This window comes from Microcebus murinus, chromosome 12, assembly GCF_040939455.1.
Source record: "Microcebus murinus isolate Inina chromosome 12, M.murinus_Inina_mat1.0, whole genome shotgun sequence".
Lineage (NCBI taxonomy): Eukaryota > Metazoa > Chordata > Mammalia > Primates > Cheirogaleidae > Microcebus > Microcebus murinus.
This window is the reverse complement of record NC_134115.1, coordinates 41,368,227-41,385,889: the sequence shown is the minus strand read 5'-3', so window position 1 is coordinate 41,385,889 and position 17,663 is coordinate 41,368,227. Positions and strand designations below refer to the sequence as shown.

The 17,663-nt window shown below is 34.2% G+C and overlaps 1 protein-coding gene across 20 annotated transcripts in view; it reads left to right on the top strand.

Annotated features, from left to right (window-relative positions):
• Nucleotides 1–17,663, top strand: part of NFIB (nuclear factor I B) — a 428,232-nt gene that overhangs the window by 407,097 nt on the left and 3,472 nt on the right. For 11 of the 20 annotated variants that reach the window (XM_076008731.1, XM_076008730.1, XM_076008734.1 and 8 more), the window contains 2 exons: nt 690–778; nt 14,636–17,663. The exon at nt 14,636–17,663 is cut by the window's right edge and continues 3,472 nt beyond it. In XM_076008731.1, the coding sequence (XP_075864846.1) occupies nt 690–778; nt 14,636–14,765 (219 nt within the window). In that variant the 3' untranslated portion in view covers nt 14,766–17,663. The remainder of the gene's footprint in view (nt 1–689; nt 779–14,635) is intronic. The other 9 variants (XM_076008733.1, XM_076008739.1, XM_076008740.1 and 6 more) reach the window with 2 other exon arrangements.

Sequence of the window (17,663 nt, the reverse complement as noted above, 5' to 3'; positions counted from 1 at the left end):
GGGAAGAATTTGTCTCAGCTTGTACTCAGTGCATTCCTCACTTTCTTCAGATGTAGTAAAGTATTTTAAATGCCATTACTCTGAGTTTAAAATAAAAGTAGAAATTCTTATCAACTCTTTCTAAACACTGCCACTTTACATAAAACAAAATTAGTAAAAAATCTAAAACTGATTATCTTGATGCTTCTAAACACTCTAAACACAAGATAGGGCAAATGTAAGGTGGGGCCTTTCTCCTCTAAACTGCATGTATCTATGTTTTGCAAACTGCATGCTTAAAGTTATTGATTATTTTACTCAGTGCAGATTATTTGGTATGTTGCATATAAAAAAAAGCATTTTTATTTTCTTTCTAAAATATATCTCTCTATTGAACATTAACGTTTGCTTTTATTTCAGCTCAATTTGTATTCTAATAATGGCTAATTGTTATGTTCTAAGCACTTGTTTCTCTTGTATGCTTTAATTAATAGAGAAGCATATTGCAATAGCTTTTTCTAAAAAAGAGTCTAGGAATTTTGCTTTTCAGAATAAGATTTTCTTTTTGCTTTTTTTTTTTTTTCTTTAAGTTGCCTCTTGGGAAAGTAAGGTTAATGCCATGTACGGTACTAGTTTGCATGTGTTCATTTAAATACTAAAAACTGTAGTACTGCTCGATCCATATCTGACTGCTAGGTTTCAATTGACAGCTGAGGATTTGTGACTGGACCATGAATCAAAACGGCAGGCATTTATACCCCAGTACCAGTGAGGATACATTGGGAATTACTTGGCAAAGGTAACATTTTAATTATTTCCAACCCTACACTTACACCTAAAAATTACATGAGCTATAGTGTTTGTTTTTAATTAGCTTTACAGAAAATATATGTTAAAAATTCAGTTGTTTTGGCTATACCATTTCTCTTCTCCTCTTCCCCTCCTTTATTTCTTATTTAAATGCAACATCAGATTAATTTGGGACTGTAGTATATGCTAATGGAATTTCTAAATGCTATCAAATGTTTTATATAATTTATAATATTTTTGGTGGGGGAGGGAGGTGGAATTTTACATTTAGATTTCAGGCCCTGAATGAAATTGTAGCTTTAGGGAAGATTTTTCAGCTATCTGAGGATCAATCTTTGGTTTTTCACATTATAGATTCTTCTTATTTCTACTCTTTCCTCTACTGCTAAATCTAAGTCATTTTGCTATTCATTTATTCTCCTCTCAGAGGAAAAAAACTAGAAGAAAGATTTAAAATTAGGCAATTTAATTGTTATTGGTAGTACCCATCAATTTCAGAGCGGGAAGATTGTTGAAATCAGTAGCTAAATAAGGATTTGGGTTTAAAGTTTTAATTTCTGTTTGTATACTGATATGACTCATGGGAGATTGACTTCATTTGGTTGGCTGAGAAAAGTATTCTAAAACTTTATTTTCAAAACCAGTTTTGATATTGTCTCATGTATATTTTAGAGAGTAAGTAGTTCTAAGTTAGCTTCTTATGTATTATTTTAAAGATATTTATGTATTATTTTAAATAATCAAAGAACAAATTGTGTTAAATGGATGAATTAAATAATTAAAATTCATGGTATAATCACATGTAATAAGAGATAAAAGTTTGCAGAATTTGAGATAATCCTAAAGGAGTTCACTAAAAGTAGAGCCAACAAAATTTTCCAACTCTGCTATGGTTGTAATCCCCCCTTTTTGGAAATTATCTGTGTTAAGGTACATACATTAGGTGTCAGTGGGCTGTCCATCTTCATGTTGGCTGATAGAAACTGCTAAAGAGTAGAATTTAAAAGAATCAAATTAATTAAATATCCACTTTTACTCAGATAAAAATTAAGAAAATTATTCAGATTCTGTTCTTTAAAATTTGATGACATTTTATTAATTTACTAACTAAAATGAATCCAACATAACTTTTCCCCTTTTTGAAGATCAGTTGAGCAGCCACTTCAAAAATGTATACATTTTTACATATTGTGACTAAACCCCCCCAACCTTGTGTTAATCCTTTTTCCTTTGGGAAAAAAATATAGTATATGTTTATAAAAAAGAAGATAAACTCAGTGGAGGCATCTTATTTAAATTGTCTTAATGATTAATAGTCTTAATTAAATTCGATGAAAGTATCTTATTAAAATAGTCTGAATTAATAAGTATTTTAAAGTTAATTTAGTTGGACTTTTAATAACACAGTGTTTGCATTTTATTTTGTTAAATAACTTCCTTATATTTCATGTTCTGCTTATCAGTTAGCAAATGGCCCATCTCTGCATACAAACTCACCATATTTACAAGAATTGCAAGTCAGATGAAGTATACTCAGGTTTGTAAATGTGCCTATAGCTGGGTGAACTTCCAAATCTTTGGAATATTGATATTAATTTTAAATGGGATAGTGTCTCTAAAGTATAGTAAAGGCAAATAAAGACATAGATTATTGGAGATTTAAAATATAACTTCACTTAGTTCCTACTAATTTTTTGAACAAAAAAAATTGATATTCCAAGAAAGAAAAGGTGAGTAGACAGTGACTCTCAGAAGGCATGTATTGGCGTGAACAAATATCATGATTAAACTCAGTTTTTATGGGAGTATTGTTCATGTTACAAATCCCCTGCTCGGGAGAAAAATTGGTGTGGTAATCAGTTTCTGGTCACAGGAAATAAAAAAAAATTCAGAATTTATTTAGTTAAAATTTCTTTTTTACCCTCTTTCAAAAATAGTAATTCTTTAGATTAGAAGATAATGATATGTAGAATGGGCTTAATGATTCAAACAGCTCTTAAAAATGTATCTTTTGGTTTGTTTCTTTCCTTTTTATCATGATTCAGAAAGCACATAATTGATAATGGCAGTCATCACATTCCTACATTCAACAGGTATTTATTGAATCTTTATGGTGGGCTGTCATAAATGCTGTGACTGATACAGATGCAGTTCCTAAAATCTAAGTATTATACAGTTCAGAATAAATAAACTCAAGTAAGAGAGTAATTTGCTTTGCTTTGTTACAGTATTCAAAAACGACACAAATAGAATTCATACTTAATAATACAAATAGGCCATGTCTGTGGCTGGACAGCTTTATTGATGATTTATAGTTTGTGCCCTGTGGTTGTTTTTAAAACTTAATTTTTTTTTTCCTAGAAAGAATATTTAAGAAGGAAGTCATAAATATCTATAACACTACGACTTTTAAGTCAGATAATAGGCATCTAGAATCTTCAGGGCATGGCTACAGCTATAGCATCATCTGAGTAAATTGAAAAAAATTGAAGAAATGCATATCTATCCAACCAGAGCATTAGAGAATTTGCCTTTGTCATGATGGTTATTTTTGTTGGGATAGTTGCTTTTCTTTCTGGCAAAAGGCAATCCTTGGAGATTTTGTAGTAGAAAAGGACAAAGCAAAGTGGGTGTTTTGGTTTTGCTTTATTTTGTTTTGATTGTTCTTTGTTGGTTGCCATTACTTTCTTCTTACAGTCACTTGTCCGTGGTCACCCTCTCTTCTGCTTTTTTCCAATTGCCCCGTTGAGGTGTCTCCATGTCCAATTCAGCTCCTTTTTCAGGACTGAAAATAGCAGTGCCGAGGGAGCTGTGCAAGTCTAACCGAAGCTGGAAGATTTTCTCCATCCTCCCTCCACCCCACCCTATCCCATTCCCTTAAGAACCAAAACTGACTCTTCTGGAACATTTTCACAGACTTATTAGGTTGCAACCCTGAAGGTGTTTTGTTGTTTTGACCTTAGAATTTTGTGAGGCATTTGAGTGTGTTCGTGTGTGTGTGTGAGCACATGAGCACACTTAAGCAAAGGAATTACTTGTGCCTTAAAAAAGTGAATTTTTCTGCCTAAGCAAAAGGTCAGGCACTGCAGTTGACCCAGAGTAAAATGTTGGTGAAGGGCTCACTTCTACTTTAGTCAGGATGAGTTCAGATCTTAGGAGGGTAATAGGTGATGAATTGCTTAAGCTAGGTACTGTTGTGTTTGTGACCTGTCCTCCCAGGAGCACTGGGTACTTTGTTGCATATGTGAGTTATGTGGGTATAAACACATACAGCAGTTACTCCCTGACAGTCTTACTTTCTTCAAACTATAGCCAGAACATAGCTTGTACTATCAAATATGAAAAAGCAATATAATAGAATGAAAAAGAAAGCTGAAGGACAATCCAAGAATAACGTAAACAAAAGTTATTTTAAAACATTAGAGGGAGTGCTTTATGCAAAAGAGAAACTGAATTTATTGTTTCATTCTCTTTTCTCCCCCCTACCCCTTTCAAGAAAACGTAAAGCCCCAAGTGAGTGGTTGTATGTGTCTGATGGCTTATATAAACATAGAAGAAGTCTTCAGATGGCTAAAATAAACATGTGCGTGTTACTGAAGGATATGTTTACACAAACCATTTGCTCAGCCTCTGAAATAATGAATAAATGAAGATTTTACTGAAATAATTGGAAGGATTTTTGTGTTTCTGCTGATGCCATAATTGAATGGCACCAAAGAGACTTTTATCAGCTATTTTCCACGTTACATGTGTTAGCAGTTCCTTTCTATGAGTTGAATGCTTCATCCTGTAGTTACTTCACACATGTTTTTGTAAGAAATTGTCGTTTATTACCGCAATTCTGGAGAGTTGCTTGATTTCCCAAGAGAAATTTAGCAGCCAGTAAAGGTTATTTGGATCTGGTTGGTCAGGAGAGGGAGGGCAAAAAGGAAGGGGCAATAGCATTCATTTCATACATGTAACTTAATTTGCATAACACTGCCCTCAACCATTTTCCTTGCTTTGTCCATAAAATTTTCTTTTGAAAAATGTGTGCTCTCAAAAGGCTTAAGAATGAATATTTAAAAAAAAAACAATTTCTAATATTGGATTGAGAACCATATGTTTGTATGTACAAACATGTGTTTGCATGTGTGTATGCATATATGTGTATCGTGTGTATATGTATGTGTGTGTGTCCACATCTATGTGGCACGTGTCCCTTCGGTGGTATTAAGAGTTAACTTTTATTTCAACATTACACGTAGACCATCCCTGTGAATTCACTAGGTTAGCATTTCCTGCTCTCAGTTTGTTATCTTGACACATAACTACAGTACAACAGCTGGGTTGTTCCTGGAGTTCCTGGGGGGAGCTTTATTCTCCGAGTGCTGAATTTCCTTTTCAGCTGTCAGCTCTAAAGTGTGTTCAAATGCTCTACTTTTTATACACCATTCTGGGCCCCTAGCACCACTCTGGGACTATGATAGAAATGCTGATAAGGTAAATGAATGGAAGAATCTTTGGTTCAAGGTGGAGAACTGCAAAAGCCAAACTGCACATGACCATTGTTTGGTAGTGGGGCTGCTAACCAGGGCTGCTCTTTGTCTTTGAATATTCTGTTTAAGGGAATTACTCCATTCTCATCGAAATTATCTGCACCTGTTATAAAATCAAAACTAAAAACGTTACTGTTCTTTAAAATGGTCTTGATCTGGTTTTCACAGACCTATAACATCTGTGATCTGGCCATTGAAAAAAATATGTTGGGATTTGTTGTAGTTTTGCCTAACTTTCTCTGTTTATAAAGAAAGATTTGTACAACACGACGTTTCCTTTTTATCTAGGCAAACTCTTCAGAACACTTCCTAAGAAATTAATTGTATTCCAGCCAGACTTGCATGCTGCCATCCCACAGGAAATGGGTCAGCAATCCATTAAGATGCCATTAGATAATCTAATTTGGAACTTAATCTCTAAATTAACCATGCTCCATACTTGAAGCATACTTGAGAGAAAGAAAAAAAGTTTACGTTTGAATCGATAGGGGAGCCGAAGCGTGAAGAAGGCTGTTTGTTTTTTCTGTAGCTGTGGTCACGTCTCAAGCCGTCTGGTAACCAGGAGAAACCAGACATGATGTAATTCCAGATTGAACTTGAACTTCAGGGACTTAGGATGGGGGAACAATGGACCATAGGAATCAATAATGTCCATTTTCCACATGATTATGTTTGAAGCTTTAAGTTAACCTTTATGGGAGAAGCAGCAGGATCTGCAGTGTGACCAAAATGAGATGATCCTGAGACAAGATGTTAGAGGAAAGAAAACAACTTTTTCCGTGATATTTTCTGAGCAGCACTGCAGATTCCAGCAGGATTAGAAAAGTTCCCGCTCTGCAGTAAACCGGTGGCTTGTTCAGAGCACTCTTTGTTCGCTTAGGTAGGACAAACTTAATCTTACGTTTCCTGTCAGATGATTTTTGGCAGCCCTACTGGAGAGGGAGGAGCGTGATTCAGAAAATTCCCATATGTAAAACATGCTGATTAACCCTTTGCAATGAAAGGAAGTATATTAAACACCTACTTTATTTGAATATGTTTTATGCAAAGTGCCATATTTACATATGCGTTGCATCCATAAGAAATCAGGGCCATCGGCAGCGATGCACCATCATCAGCTTATCTTTTTTCATTCTCATGTTGCTAGTGCTGTTAGTAGGTATTTGGTACATTTTTTTTGTCATATTTACTTAAATAAAAAAGCTGTGAATGAATATATGTAACAAGCACAATAAATTATAGAAGAAAAAAGAAAAGGTAAAGACCTATTTAATTTCGAGGAATTGAAGAGCACGAATTTTGAATATTCAGAAATTGTAGAAAGTTTACAATTATTCTCTCCTGTGCTCACTTTGTTTTACAAGAAGGAAGATCTTTTGCCCATGTGAACAGAGTAGCAAGCACAATATTCAAATGTGTTCAGTTCCTTAGTCATGTGTAATTTTATGCTTCAGAATTCTGATCCAAGTAAATTTCATCCTTTAGAGGTGAAATTGTGCAAATAATGCTGATTTTTGCTTTTACATGAAAATCATTTGTGAAAGAATCTCTTTTTGCTTTTGTATGAAACTTACATTTCTATTTAATTTCGTATGCCTTGGGTGATTTTCTCTAGTGAAAGGCACTATTTTGAAGCCCCATTTTCATAGAGAATTTTGTCTGCTGTTGAAGAATCACATATGCAAATAAGAGGAGCAGTAGCACTTGTAACAATGGCATTGAAAAGGAGCCCAGGGTTAGAGACGAATACAGAGAGAGAAAGGAGCTGGAAATCAACATGTGGGCTTCTCCACTGTGGCATGGTCTGTGGGAGGAGATAAAATAATTACTTCGAGCCTGATAATTTTATATTTTTTTAATTGGCTAAACCCTCCCACAGCTACATAAGTTGTTATATATGTATGCATGTGTGTACTGTAATTTAATTATAATTAGTCATCATAATAATTATTCATCTTTCATTTCAGTTCTAAAATATGAAAAAGATCAAACATATTTTTTTTAAATCTGCTTAATTTGGCCTGTTGGAAGGAAGAGCTTTTTTTTTCATATTTATTTAAACTAAATATTTTAAGGAAATTAAGTCTTTATTGCTTTTAAGTATATAGATTGCTGTGTTGAAGGGTCTTCTAGGATTATGTAAGAGCTTTTCACTAAGAGTACAGCAACTGTAATGAGCACATCTAATGTTTAGTGACAGTGGTCCCATATGTAAGGCCTTTTCTTGCCCTGTGCCCTTCATTAGATAAAATATTTCACTGGCAGATGCCATTATTTTACTTAGAAAATGCTAGCACTCATGCATGGTAAAGTTAACATTCAATCCGGCGTGGCCCGATAACAAAACACATCTGAAACAATTGAATATAAATTAATGAGGTTTGATGGCCTACCATTTTGATATGCTATTTTCAAAACTGTTGGTCCCCAAGGAGTAGCAATAAAGAAAGCTATTTACCTACTTAGTTAAGAAACAAATACATTTCTCTTTCATTACTATGAAGTGCTATTGCTTGCAGTTAGAATAATTCCATGAGCCACCTGCAGTTTATGATATTTGGTGTTTCCCAGAGAGCCCACAAGAGTACTTTGCAGTTCAGGTAAGAGCTAGCCAGGGAGCTTTCTGATACAGATTATTACAAATAGTAATAATCATTAGAAATCATCTTGCATGCAAATAGGATCATTCAGATGGCAATAATGATCCCTAAAAATGGGAAGAATAAATCGAAGAAACACAAGATCTATGTAAAGCACTTTGTATATTTCACTTTGAGTCTTAGCCTTATGTAAAGTGGAACTCAACAAGCAAATTATTAACACACAGCCACGTGCGTACAGACATAAAATAAAGGCAAATGTTGAATTCAGCTGAAAAGCCTCTGGATAAATAAAATATAGTTATTTGTGCTGAAATTTGGGCTGAAGAGTTATACTTCCGTAGGAATTTCAGTGTGTCCCAGTGATAAGAATCTTAATTAATAGAATCTCTTATATAATTCAGTGGTAATATCAATTCTAGTCCAGTGAGAAAAGTAAAGTGTGTTTGACAAAAGAAGGAGATGAGGTAAAGTGTAGTGGATAAAAATATAGATTCTAGAACCATACTGTTCAAGTTCAAATCCTGACTTCTGCAACTCAATAGCAATTATGAATTGGGCAAGCCACTTAACTTCCTAGCTTCAGTTTCCTCATCTGTAAAATCAGGATAATAATGGTCCTTTCTTATAGGTTTTTCTGAGGATTAAAATCTTTAAGGTAGGTCAGGTGCGTAGAACAGTGCCCGGCAAATAACACACACTATATAAGTGCTAGCAACTACTATAGTTATCAAGTATCATTTTCTTTGTTCTAATACATTAATGGAGTCAACTTAAATGCTACTCTTTTATTCCTTCCACTGGTCTGAGTGAGCATTTTTTTCACAAGACTTAATCTGTGGCCTTTGTATTATATTGAAATAAGCACCCAGTCCAAATGAACACAAATGCAATCCAGGAAAGCATTGTTTCTTACTTGATACTTAATTAACCCACCTTGCCTGTCTTTTCCAGACATGTTTTTTAGCTATTAACAGGGAAAATTGTTTATTGTCCATTTTGGGAGAAACACTAATACTTATGTGTTAATATGTGCCAATAAAATTAGAGTATTTAGCCAAGGAAGTAAAAAACTTTTCTTCTTGGGGCTATCTGAAACTGGTGCAAAAGAATTAAAGGCAAATCCTTCTTTTAAATTAAAATATCTATATTATTTATTCCCCATACTTTCTGTGCCATTGGTTATTTTTGTTATCTATAAATAACGTGGCTGTTGGTATCGTTGAGATATGTATGACTATATACAATTCTTTGTGCTTCATTCCTATAATGTTTTTAAGCTTCTTGAAAAGCTACTTACTGTCTTCTCAGTAAATATGGTAGCCTCATGATTAAATAAGTATGTAAATTCTAAATGGACAACATCATTATTCCTGTGAAAGGTATTAGGGGTACTGGATGCTTTGACATTTTATAAACTGTTTAACAAATGGGTTGCCCAATTCATTATCAAATAAACACAGACTAATAATAAATGAATTTGCCATTCTTAAAATATTAATATCTCTTATCATTTTAATCACTCAAGACTAATAGGTGAAGTCTTTGTTTGTTTGATTCCTGACTCAACTAAATGGCTTCACACAATGTTTATTTGGCACCCTATTGTTCTTCAGTGATCCAAAAGCTAAGGGCCTAATCCTTTCTGGCCAAGAAGACATAGTCACAGAATGCATAAGTTTTAAAAACATAGCCATCAAAGGTTGGTTTGGCTGCACAGAGCAGTTTTCTCTCTTTCTTGCCTTGAAAGGTGCAGTTTATTTATTACTAGTATCTGCAAAGACCAACTATTTAATCCAATTTGTCCAAGATAAGTAAAATATAGTGTATCATTTTCAAAGGGAAGAAGTGGTTATCTTCTTCCCCGTTAACCTTTACTGTACGTGTCACGCTAGTAGAACTTCAACTAGATTTGTTTTCAGAGGAGACAGACACATAGAATGTCAGATTGCTTGACTACCCAGATCTGCCACATATTCCATGCACGAGTCTCTCCTGCATCAACCTCTTTAGCTAGATTATAATCTAGTTGTGTGGGGTATGAAAAGTTCATTGTGTCCTGAAGCAAATAAATTTTGCCTTAAGAAAACTGTGTACAAAAGTTCTTCTTAATGGTGGGCCCATGTCTGACTTCCTACCGAGGCAATGTACCATAGTGAATTGGCGGGGGAAATATGACAGAAATGATTCATACCAGAGGACTAGGTGGGAGACTTTGGGCAAGTACCTTATCTTACTTCCTTGTCTTCATATTTGGAATGGGGATGATGATATGGCCATTTCAAGAGCTCTTTGAGAGACTTAAGTGACATCATATGTAAAACAACGAAGATGGAACCTGGCTCCTAGTAAGTGCTCAGCATGGTCTGGAAGTCTCTCCCTTTGTGCTATTTCTGTCTACCTGAATGAATCATGCAGAAGAAGTCTACATTTCTTTCCAACTCAGTTGCCATGTCTTCCCTGTCTCCCTTCAGCTGTTCCTTTAGTGACATAACTTGGTGAGTTGTCTTATGCCCTAGAGTTTGTTTTGTTTGAAGAGTGATGCCTAGAAAAAAGACAGTGCTTCAGCGGTAGTATTATTAGCATAAAATGAAGCAGGGCCATCCCCTACTCTGAGTGCATCTAAGGTCAAGATAATTTGTGGGCTTCCTCCCTTTTGGGGAAAGCCACATGAGTTTGGGCAAAATAGTGCGAAAATATTATCCATGATATCAGACATTTTCTTTTGGAATTTTGATTTAGCGCTTGTTTAATTTTCTATAATGAAATATCTCATTATATTGCACTGAGTAGTCATCATTAGGGTGAGCTGTGCTTTATGTTAAGGTCCTATTGAAATATTTTGTGCTTTTTTGTGCCTAATTTTTCACAAAATAATTATATTCTTTTATTTTTTGATGGTTATGGCCAGTTTATATATTCTAAAGATGTGCTTTCAACTTTCAGTCATGATGTTTATCTTCTGTTTGCCTAAAGAAAGGTGATTTGGCCATGGAAAACTTTGATGACAACAAAGTAAATGCATGCTTGAAGATATATTGCTCAAGTATCTGAATTTGACCTTGAATATTTTGAAATCCTTTCAGTTGTATGCTCATGTCTCTCAATAGAAAGCAGATTGTTGGATTGAATTTAAGTTTATCCGTATAGTAATTCTCATTCCATTATGAATTAAAACTATTAAGTATTTTACACATACTAATTTGTATATGTATGTGTGTGTTTATTTTATCCATACATATTATTATTGGGATTAATTTATATAGAGAGAAAGTTAGATATATCAAAAGCACTGTTACATTTTTACCTGAATAACCATTACCTGAATAACTAAGCATTGTGTTTTTGAATGAAATGACCTCTATTACTTTGTTTGATTAAGCATTTTTCTTTACATTTGCTATCATAGTCTTTAAATTAGTTTTGCCAGGTTTTTTTCAATGGTACTACCCAAAAAAGCTCTAAAAAATGTCTGTGCCTTATAATTCTGAACTTAACCTACAAATTGGCAATAAGAGACTTGTAAAACTCATATATGGGGTCTGCATAGTGTTAATGTTTGAGATTTATTTCCCCCCAAAGGTTCATAAACAGTATTGACAAATATATTGCACTCTGCAATTTTGATATGGCCATAATGTAGGATGGGGGGCTTGAAAGGTTTAAATAAACATTTAAATTAAATTTGTCAGGCATTCTGCAGCAAGAGTTCTGTTAGTGACTAGCATCGGTTTACTTTTATTGAGCATTTTCCAAAGAATAATGATATAGGTCTCTTCTAAAAAACTGAGTAAGAAAGCTATGGCAAAATAAACCCCGAATTCTGCCATTCGTTGGTAGACTTGTCCATTTAAAAACCATACCTATTTTTGATCATTCAAATATACTTTATATCTCTAAAACATGAAATCTCTAAATGGCTTTCTTAAGCTCATTTAATTTGGGACTCTTGTTGATTTTGCAAAACAATTTGCTTGTTGTTGACATAATCTTTGAGTCTCAAGGATTATTTTGCTGGTCATTTTGCTTTTAAGACATATTTCATTCAGGTTAAAAACAATGGATATCCACTTTTGTAGTTTATTTGTTAAGAAATAGCATCAGCTGTGGCCAGACTCTATAGAGATATATAAGGCTAGGTCATTTTCTCTATGGAGCTCACCTTTCAGTCAGTAAGATAATCACAGATACAGATTTATGATATGAAATAATAAATGCTGTAATAGGACTGTGTACAAAGTGCAGTGGAAAACACAGTTGAGAGGAAAGTAAGTTTCATGGTGCATTATGTAACATTGTTCCCAGTAAATGGTGCAAATCACAGAAATAATTGTTGAAAATGTGTGTGGGAAGAAAGAAATATGTAAAAACAAGTGTCTTAGAAAATGTTTCAATAACACATATTCTTATTCTTTAGAATTATAATTTCCCATCAGATAATAAGGAAATATCTTTTTAGTTTGAATGTGATTATTTCTGCATAATCAATTTTTATTAATGCTGAGTATCTGTAATTTTTTTTTTTTTTTGGTTCTTTTTTTTTTTTTTTTAATTATTTTTTTTATTTTGGTATATTATGGGGGTACAGATTTTAAGGTTTCAATAAATGCCCATTTCCCCCCTCCCCCCAAAAGTCTGAGTCTCCATCATGACCATCCCCCAGATGGTGCACATCTCACTCACTATGTATGTATATACCCGCCCCCCTCCCCCCTCCCACCTGCCCAATACCCTATTACTGTAGCACCTATGTGTCCACTTAGGTGCTACTCAGTTAATACCAGTTTGCTGGAGAATATATCTGGTGCTTGTTTTTCCATTCTTGGGATTGAGTATCTGTAATTTTAAATTCAGAGATGGAATGTCTATTTTCTTTTTATAAGAGACTCAATCACAAGGTATTCATGAGTATATGTAATCTGGGGCAAAAACCTTTTAAAAATATATATTTGGGTGTGATTTGAAATAATTAGTTGATTTGTTTATCCAAAAATTTATTGAACATTAGATGGTTAGCAAAATGAGAGATGGGCTTTGCTGTATTAGAGTTTGTGGTCTAATTATAAACTCACTTAAAAAAAAAATCACTTGAGTGTAAAAGGTTACTGTTAACTCAGAAATGTACTTAGACATGTAGCAACATTTTGCATAGAGGTATTACCAGAGTGAAAAACAGTATATATCAAGTTTTTTAAATGCAAATTTGTTTCTTCAGGTTAATATTCCATAAAGGTTTTTGTACCTTTGGAATTCAAACATGAACTAATGAGCACATCTAAATTGATAGCCACACTAATAGTGTTCATCTTATTACCTCATGGTTTCAAAAGCACAGCAAAGAGTACTAAATGAAATTTAAAACACTGAAAGTATGTCTCCATGCGAGGCTGTGACTAAACCAAGTATGGAATTGTCAGTTTGATGTTTTCTTGGTTCATGATTATTTATGAAGCTGTTACTTAGCAGACATTCATTCTGAGTTTAGTGTTGAAACAAGTAATACATCAGATTAGGTGCGCTCCAAAATGTATGGTGTGGGGTTATTTTGCGATATGTAGATCTGGTGTTATTTTCCACCATATGATACTTCTTTAATGAGAGATTATACTAGTAGCAATGAGAGAACTGTTTTTCAATTTTTTTTAACAGCCCCAAATTCAACATAGGTAAAAGTTGAGCTGATGGGAGAGAGGCAGAAATCATATCTGCTTACTTCCTCCAGCACACGCTCCCATTCGCCCTCCCAATGCACCATATTCAGAACAGCTCAAACGTGATATCATTACTGAGGGGAGGAGCAGGGAATGTTCAGGCTTCTGTTGCAAGCCAACGTAAGAAAACATGAGTTGGAAGGAAAACTCTGGTTCTCTCTAAAAGTAACTTATAGAGGAGGACAAGAAAACCACTAGAGAGCTGTAGAACTAATAAGCACAAGCAGAGACCCTTGTGGCCTCCTATAAATGTTTTCTCTCACAATGGGTATTCTGTAGAGAACAAAAAAGGCTGTGTTCCATTTTGGTTCTACAATTTTCATTTGTTTTGCGTTCACTAAAAAACTCCGGTTAAGATATGATTTGATAATTAGGCATTTCCAATTGCATATTATGCAAGGGGCCTATCTACAAAAATATATTTTTTCCTGTTGTGAGAGGGCAAGAAATATCTTTTATTTCACCTATTAATTTTATTCAATCCAATAGGCAGGTAAAAAATTGAAACCCATCTGACCACTGAATTGCTTGTGAATTAAAGGTAAAACAAGATTAGAATATAACAGGCAAACTATATTGGTACCAGTGTAGATTGCTGCTTTTCTTCTTCTTTTTCTTTCTTTCTTTTTTTTTTTTTTTTTTTGTGGAACAGCCAAAAAATCATATAGCATTTACATTGAAGTGGATGCAATGTTTTAGGAAGAATATCCTCAAATCAATTAGAGTTCATCAATTGTGTGCGTGTCCTACTCCAGGTTTTTCTGCCTCACAATTACTGTGACTTTACATGAAAGGGGTAAACCATATAGTATACATAGTTATAATAAGCGTAATTTGGCACATTTATCTTATATTAGACTGTAATTTTGAAAAAAGTTATAGTAGTAATTTGATGCATCTGGAATGTGTATTTCTCATATTGTTGTAGATTGTAACGTTGTGTTTCTTTTTTTCTTTTTTTTTCTTTCCTCTCCTGCTGCCCTTCTCCTCTCAACAGTCCTGGTACCTGGGCTAGCTTGGTTCCTTTCCAAGTGTCAAATAGGACACCCATCTTACCGGCAAATGTCCAAAATTACGGTTTGAACATAATTGGAGAACCTTTCCTTCAAGCAGAAACGAGCAACTGAGGGAAAAAGAAATACAACAATAGTTTAAGAAATTTAAAAAAAAAAAAAAAGGAAAACAGGAAGACTGGACAAAACAAAACAAAACAAAACAAAGGGAGAAAGGAAAGAAACTGAAGAAAGAAGATAATAGACCAGCAATTGCAGCACTTACAATCACTAATTCCCTTAAGGTTGAAACTGTAATGACATAAAAAGGGTCGATGATATTTCACTGATGGTAGATCGCAGCCCCTGCAACGTAGCCTTTGTTACATGAAGTCCGCTGGGAAATAGATGTTCTGTCTCTATGACAATATATTTTAACTGACTTTCTAGATGCCTTAATATTTGCATGATAAGCTAGTTTTATTGGTTTAGTATTCTTGTTGTTTACGCATGGAATCACTATTCCTGGTTATCTCACCAACGAAGGCTAGGAGGCAGCGTCAGAGGTGCTGGGTGACAGAGCCATGAGCCAGCCATTTTATAAGCACTCTGATTTCTAAAAGTTAAAAAATATATATATAAAATCTCTGTAGCCTTTAGTTATCAGTACAGATTTATTAAATTTTGGCCCTTAACCCAGCCTTTTCCAGTGTGTAACCCAGTTTGAAATCTTAAAAAAAAAAAAGAAAAAAAAAAACAGAAAAAAAAAAGAAAAAAAAAGGAAAAAAACAGTTTGAACACAAAGGCTCTATGGAAGAAATGCCTCTATGTAGGTGAAGTGTTATCTCTGCATGCAACAGTAAAAATTAATATAATATTTTCCCCACAAAAGAAACACTTAACAGAGGCAAGTGCAATTTATAAATTTATATCTAAAGGGGAATCATGACTATAAGTCCTTCAGCCCTTGGACTCTAAATTGAGGGGATTAAAAAGAATTTAAAATAATTTTGAGCGAATTTATTTTCCCCTCAGTTTTTGAGGGCATTAAAAAGGCATTAAATCAAGACAAATCATGTGCTTGAGAAAAATAAAATTAAGGAAAACACAGCACTTATGTTGGTTTAGCTGCAGCCTCCTTGGAGGTAGAATTTATTTATTTAAAATTACTGGTTGCATCAAGAACCCATAGGGTGTACAAAAGGTTCTATAAAATCTGCATTATAGAGACAAAGAGGCAGGCAAATCCATGTCACAAGGGTAAAGCTTACAGTTTACAAACTGGGAACGCCAGGGTGTAGGATATAAAAACGCACTCTTGAGAAAACAAATGTAATCAGGGTGCTGAAAACTTGCATGGTGCTTTCAGACATTAGCCTTGTTCAACAAATTTCTTGTATTGACAGATCCATAGTGTGCATGGGCAGACACATTTTGCCTCTATGTCTCTTAAAATTTTAATTAAAAATACTCTTTCCAGTAATCCTAATTTGCACGAAGATATAATGTCCACATTACGTGCCTTGCCTTGAAATCTAAAAAACAAAAAACAAAAAAACAAAAAAAAACAAAAAAGTGACATCACTACACTTGTTTTGCTGCATTTATTATCATTTTAAATCTTTACCATTTTTATGACAAAATATTTTGTACTCCAGACGAAGAAAAATGTGTGACATCATGGATTTTTTAGACAGTTATACCTTTATCTCACATTTATAAAGCATATCATGGCTGTGTATAGTTGCCGCTTAAAAATTGTAATCGACCAGCAATATTTTCAGTATTTTGGTGTTTTTTTCTATTAACCTTTCATGTTTTTCATCTTCCAATTAATATTTGGGGGGGAGGGGTTTCAAATTTATACGAATTATGCAATACCAAGTTTTGCCTATGTAGGTAGTGCTTTTAGCTGTATTGGTTATTATAGGTAAGTACACAGATTTAAAAAAAAATAATGTATGCTTTTTTTTTTGTTTGTTTGTTTTAATTGACCAAAGTGGGTACTGCTATTTTTGCAGTGTGATGAGGTCCTTTTGTGTACTGAGAGATGGACAGGGGATTTTTTTTTAATATACATATATATATATTCTGGGGTGGGTGGGAGGATTTTTAACACTTTACAGTGTAGCTGTGAAGCAGTGCACCCTGAGATGGGCCTGGGCTGCAAAGCAACTGTTCTGCCTACTGTGACAAACTTCAACTTACACAGGTTCCCCCTCTCTGACTTCCCACCTGGGGTGCAAGCTGAACTCATTTCTGGTTTTCATAACAACAAAATAGTAAGAACGAGCAAACACAACCGATTCTCCTGGAGGCAGACTTGACTTAAAAAGGCAGACTTGGCTTGGTGATAGTTTTCCTTGAAAGTTTTAAGATCCACAGTGAAGAGTGAGCCTGTCTCATATTTGGCAAAGACATTTGTCGAAATGTCCACATAGAGGATGTTGGACGTTTCAAGCTTTTGGGTTTAACATGTGAATATACTTTCTCCTACAAGACACATTAGATCAGTTGGAAGGAGTGCTCCTGTATTCTTTCCCTGCCACTTTTTGTCCCCATTTCTTCATGGATGATAGCATATGATTTACCTGTGACTTACTACTTCAAATGGATGGCAGTGCACTTGGATTGTTTTATTTTTGTTTTTTTTTATTGTTGTTTTTGATATACAGAAGATTGAACAGAGGATTGCTATGATTGAATGTATTTGGACTGATAGATTAAAATCAAAGTTCAATTTTTAAGGAACACACAAAAAAATAAATCTTGTTAAGTTTTCATTTTACCTGCCCTTTTAAAACTGAGAACCAGAGCAGAAAGGAAATATAGAATTTTAAGAAATTAATCTTCCTGTGGATGAATTAAACCCATTAGATGCTGATGGGATTTTTTAAAAGAAGGGTACCTCAAATATATATATTTGATTTAGTTTTGAGGGCTAGAGGGTGAATGGAGGCTGGTTTTACTTTGCCCCCTCCCTCACCCCCAAGTTCCACTGAGTGAATTCATTACTGGAAGGAAAATCTTTCA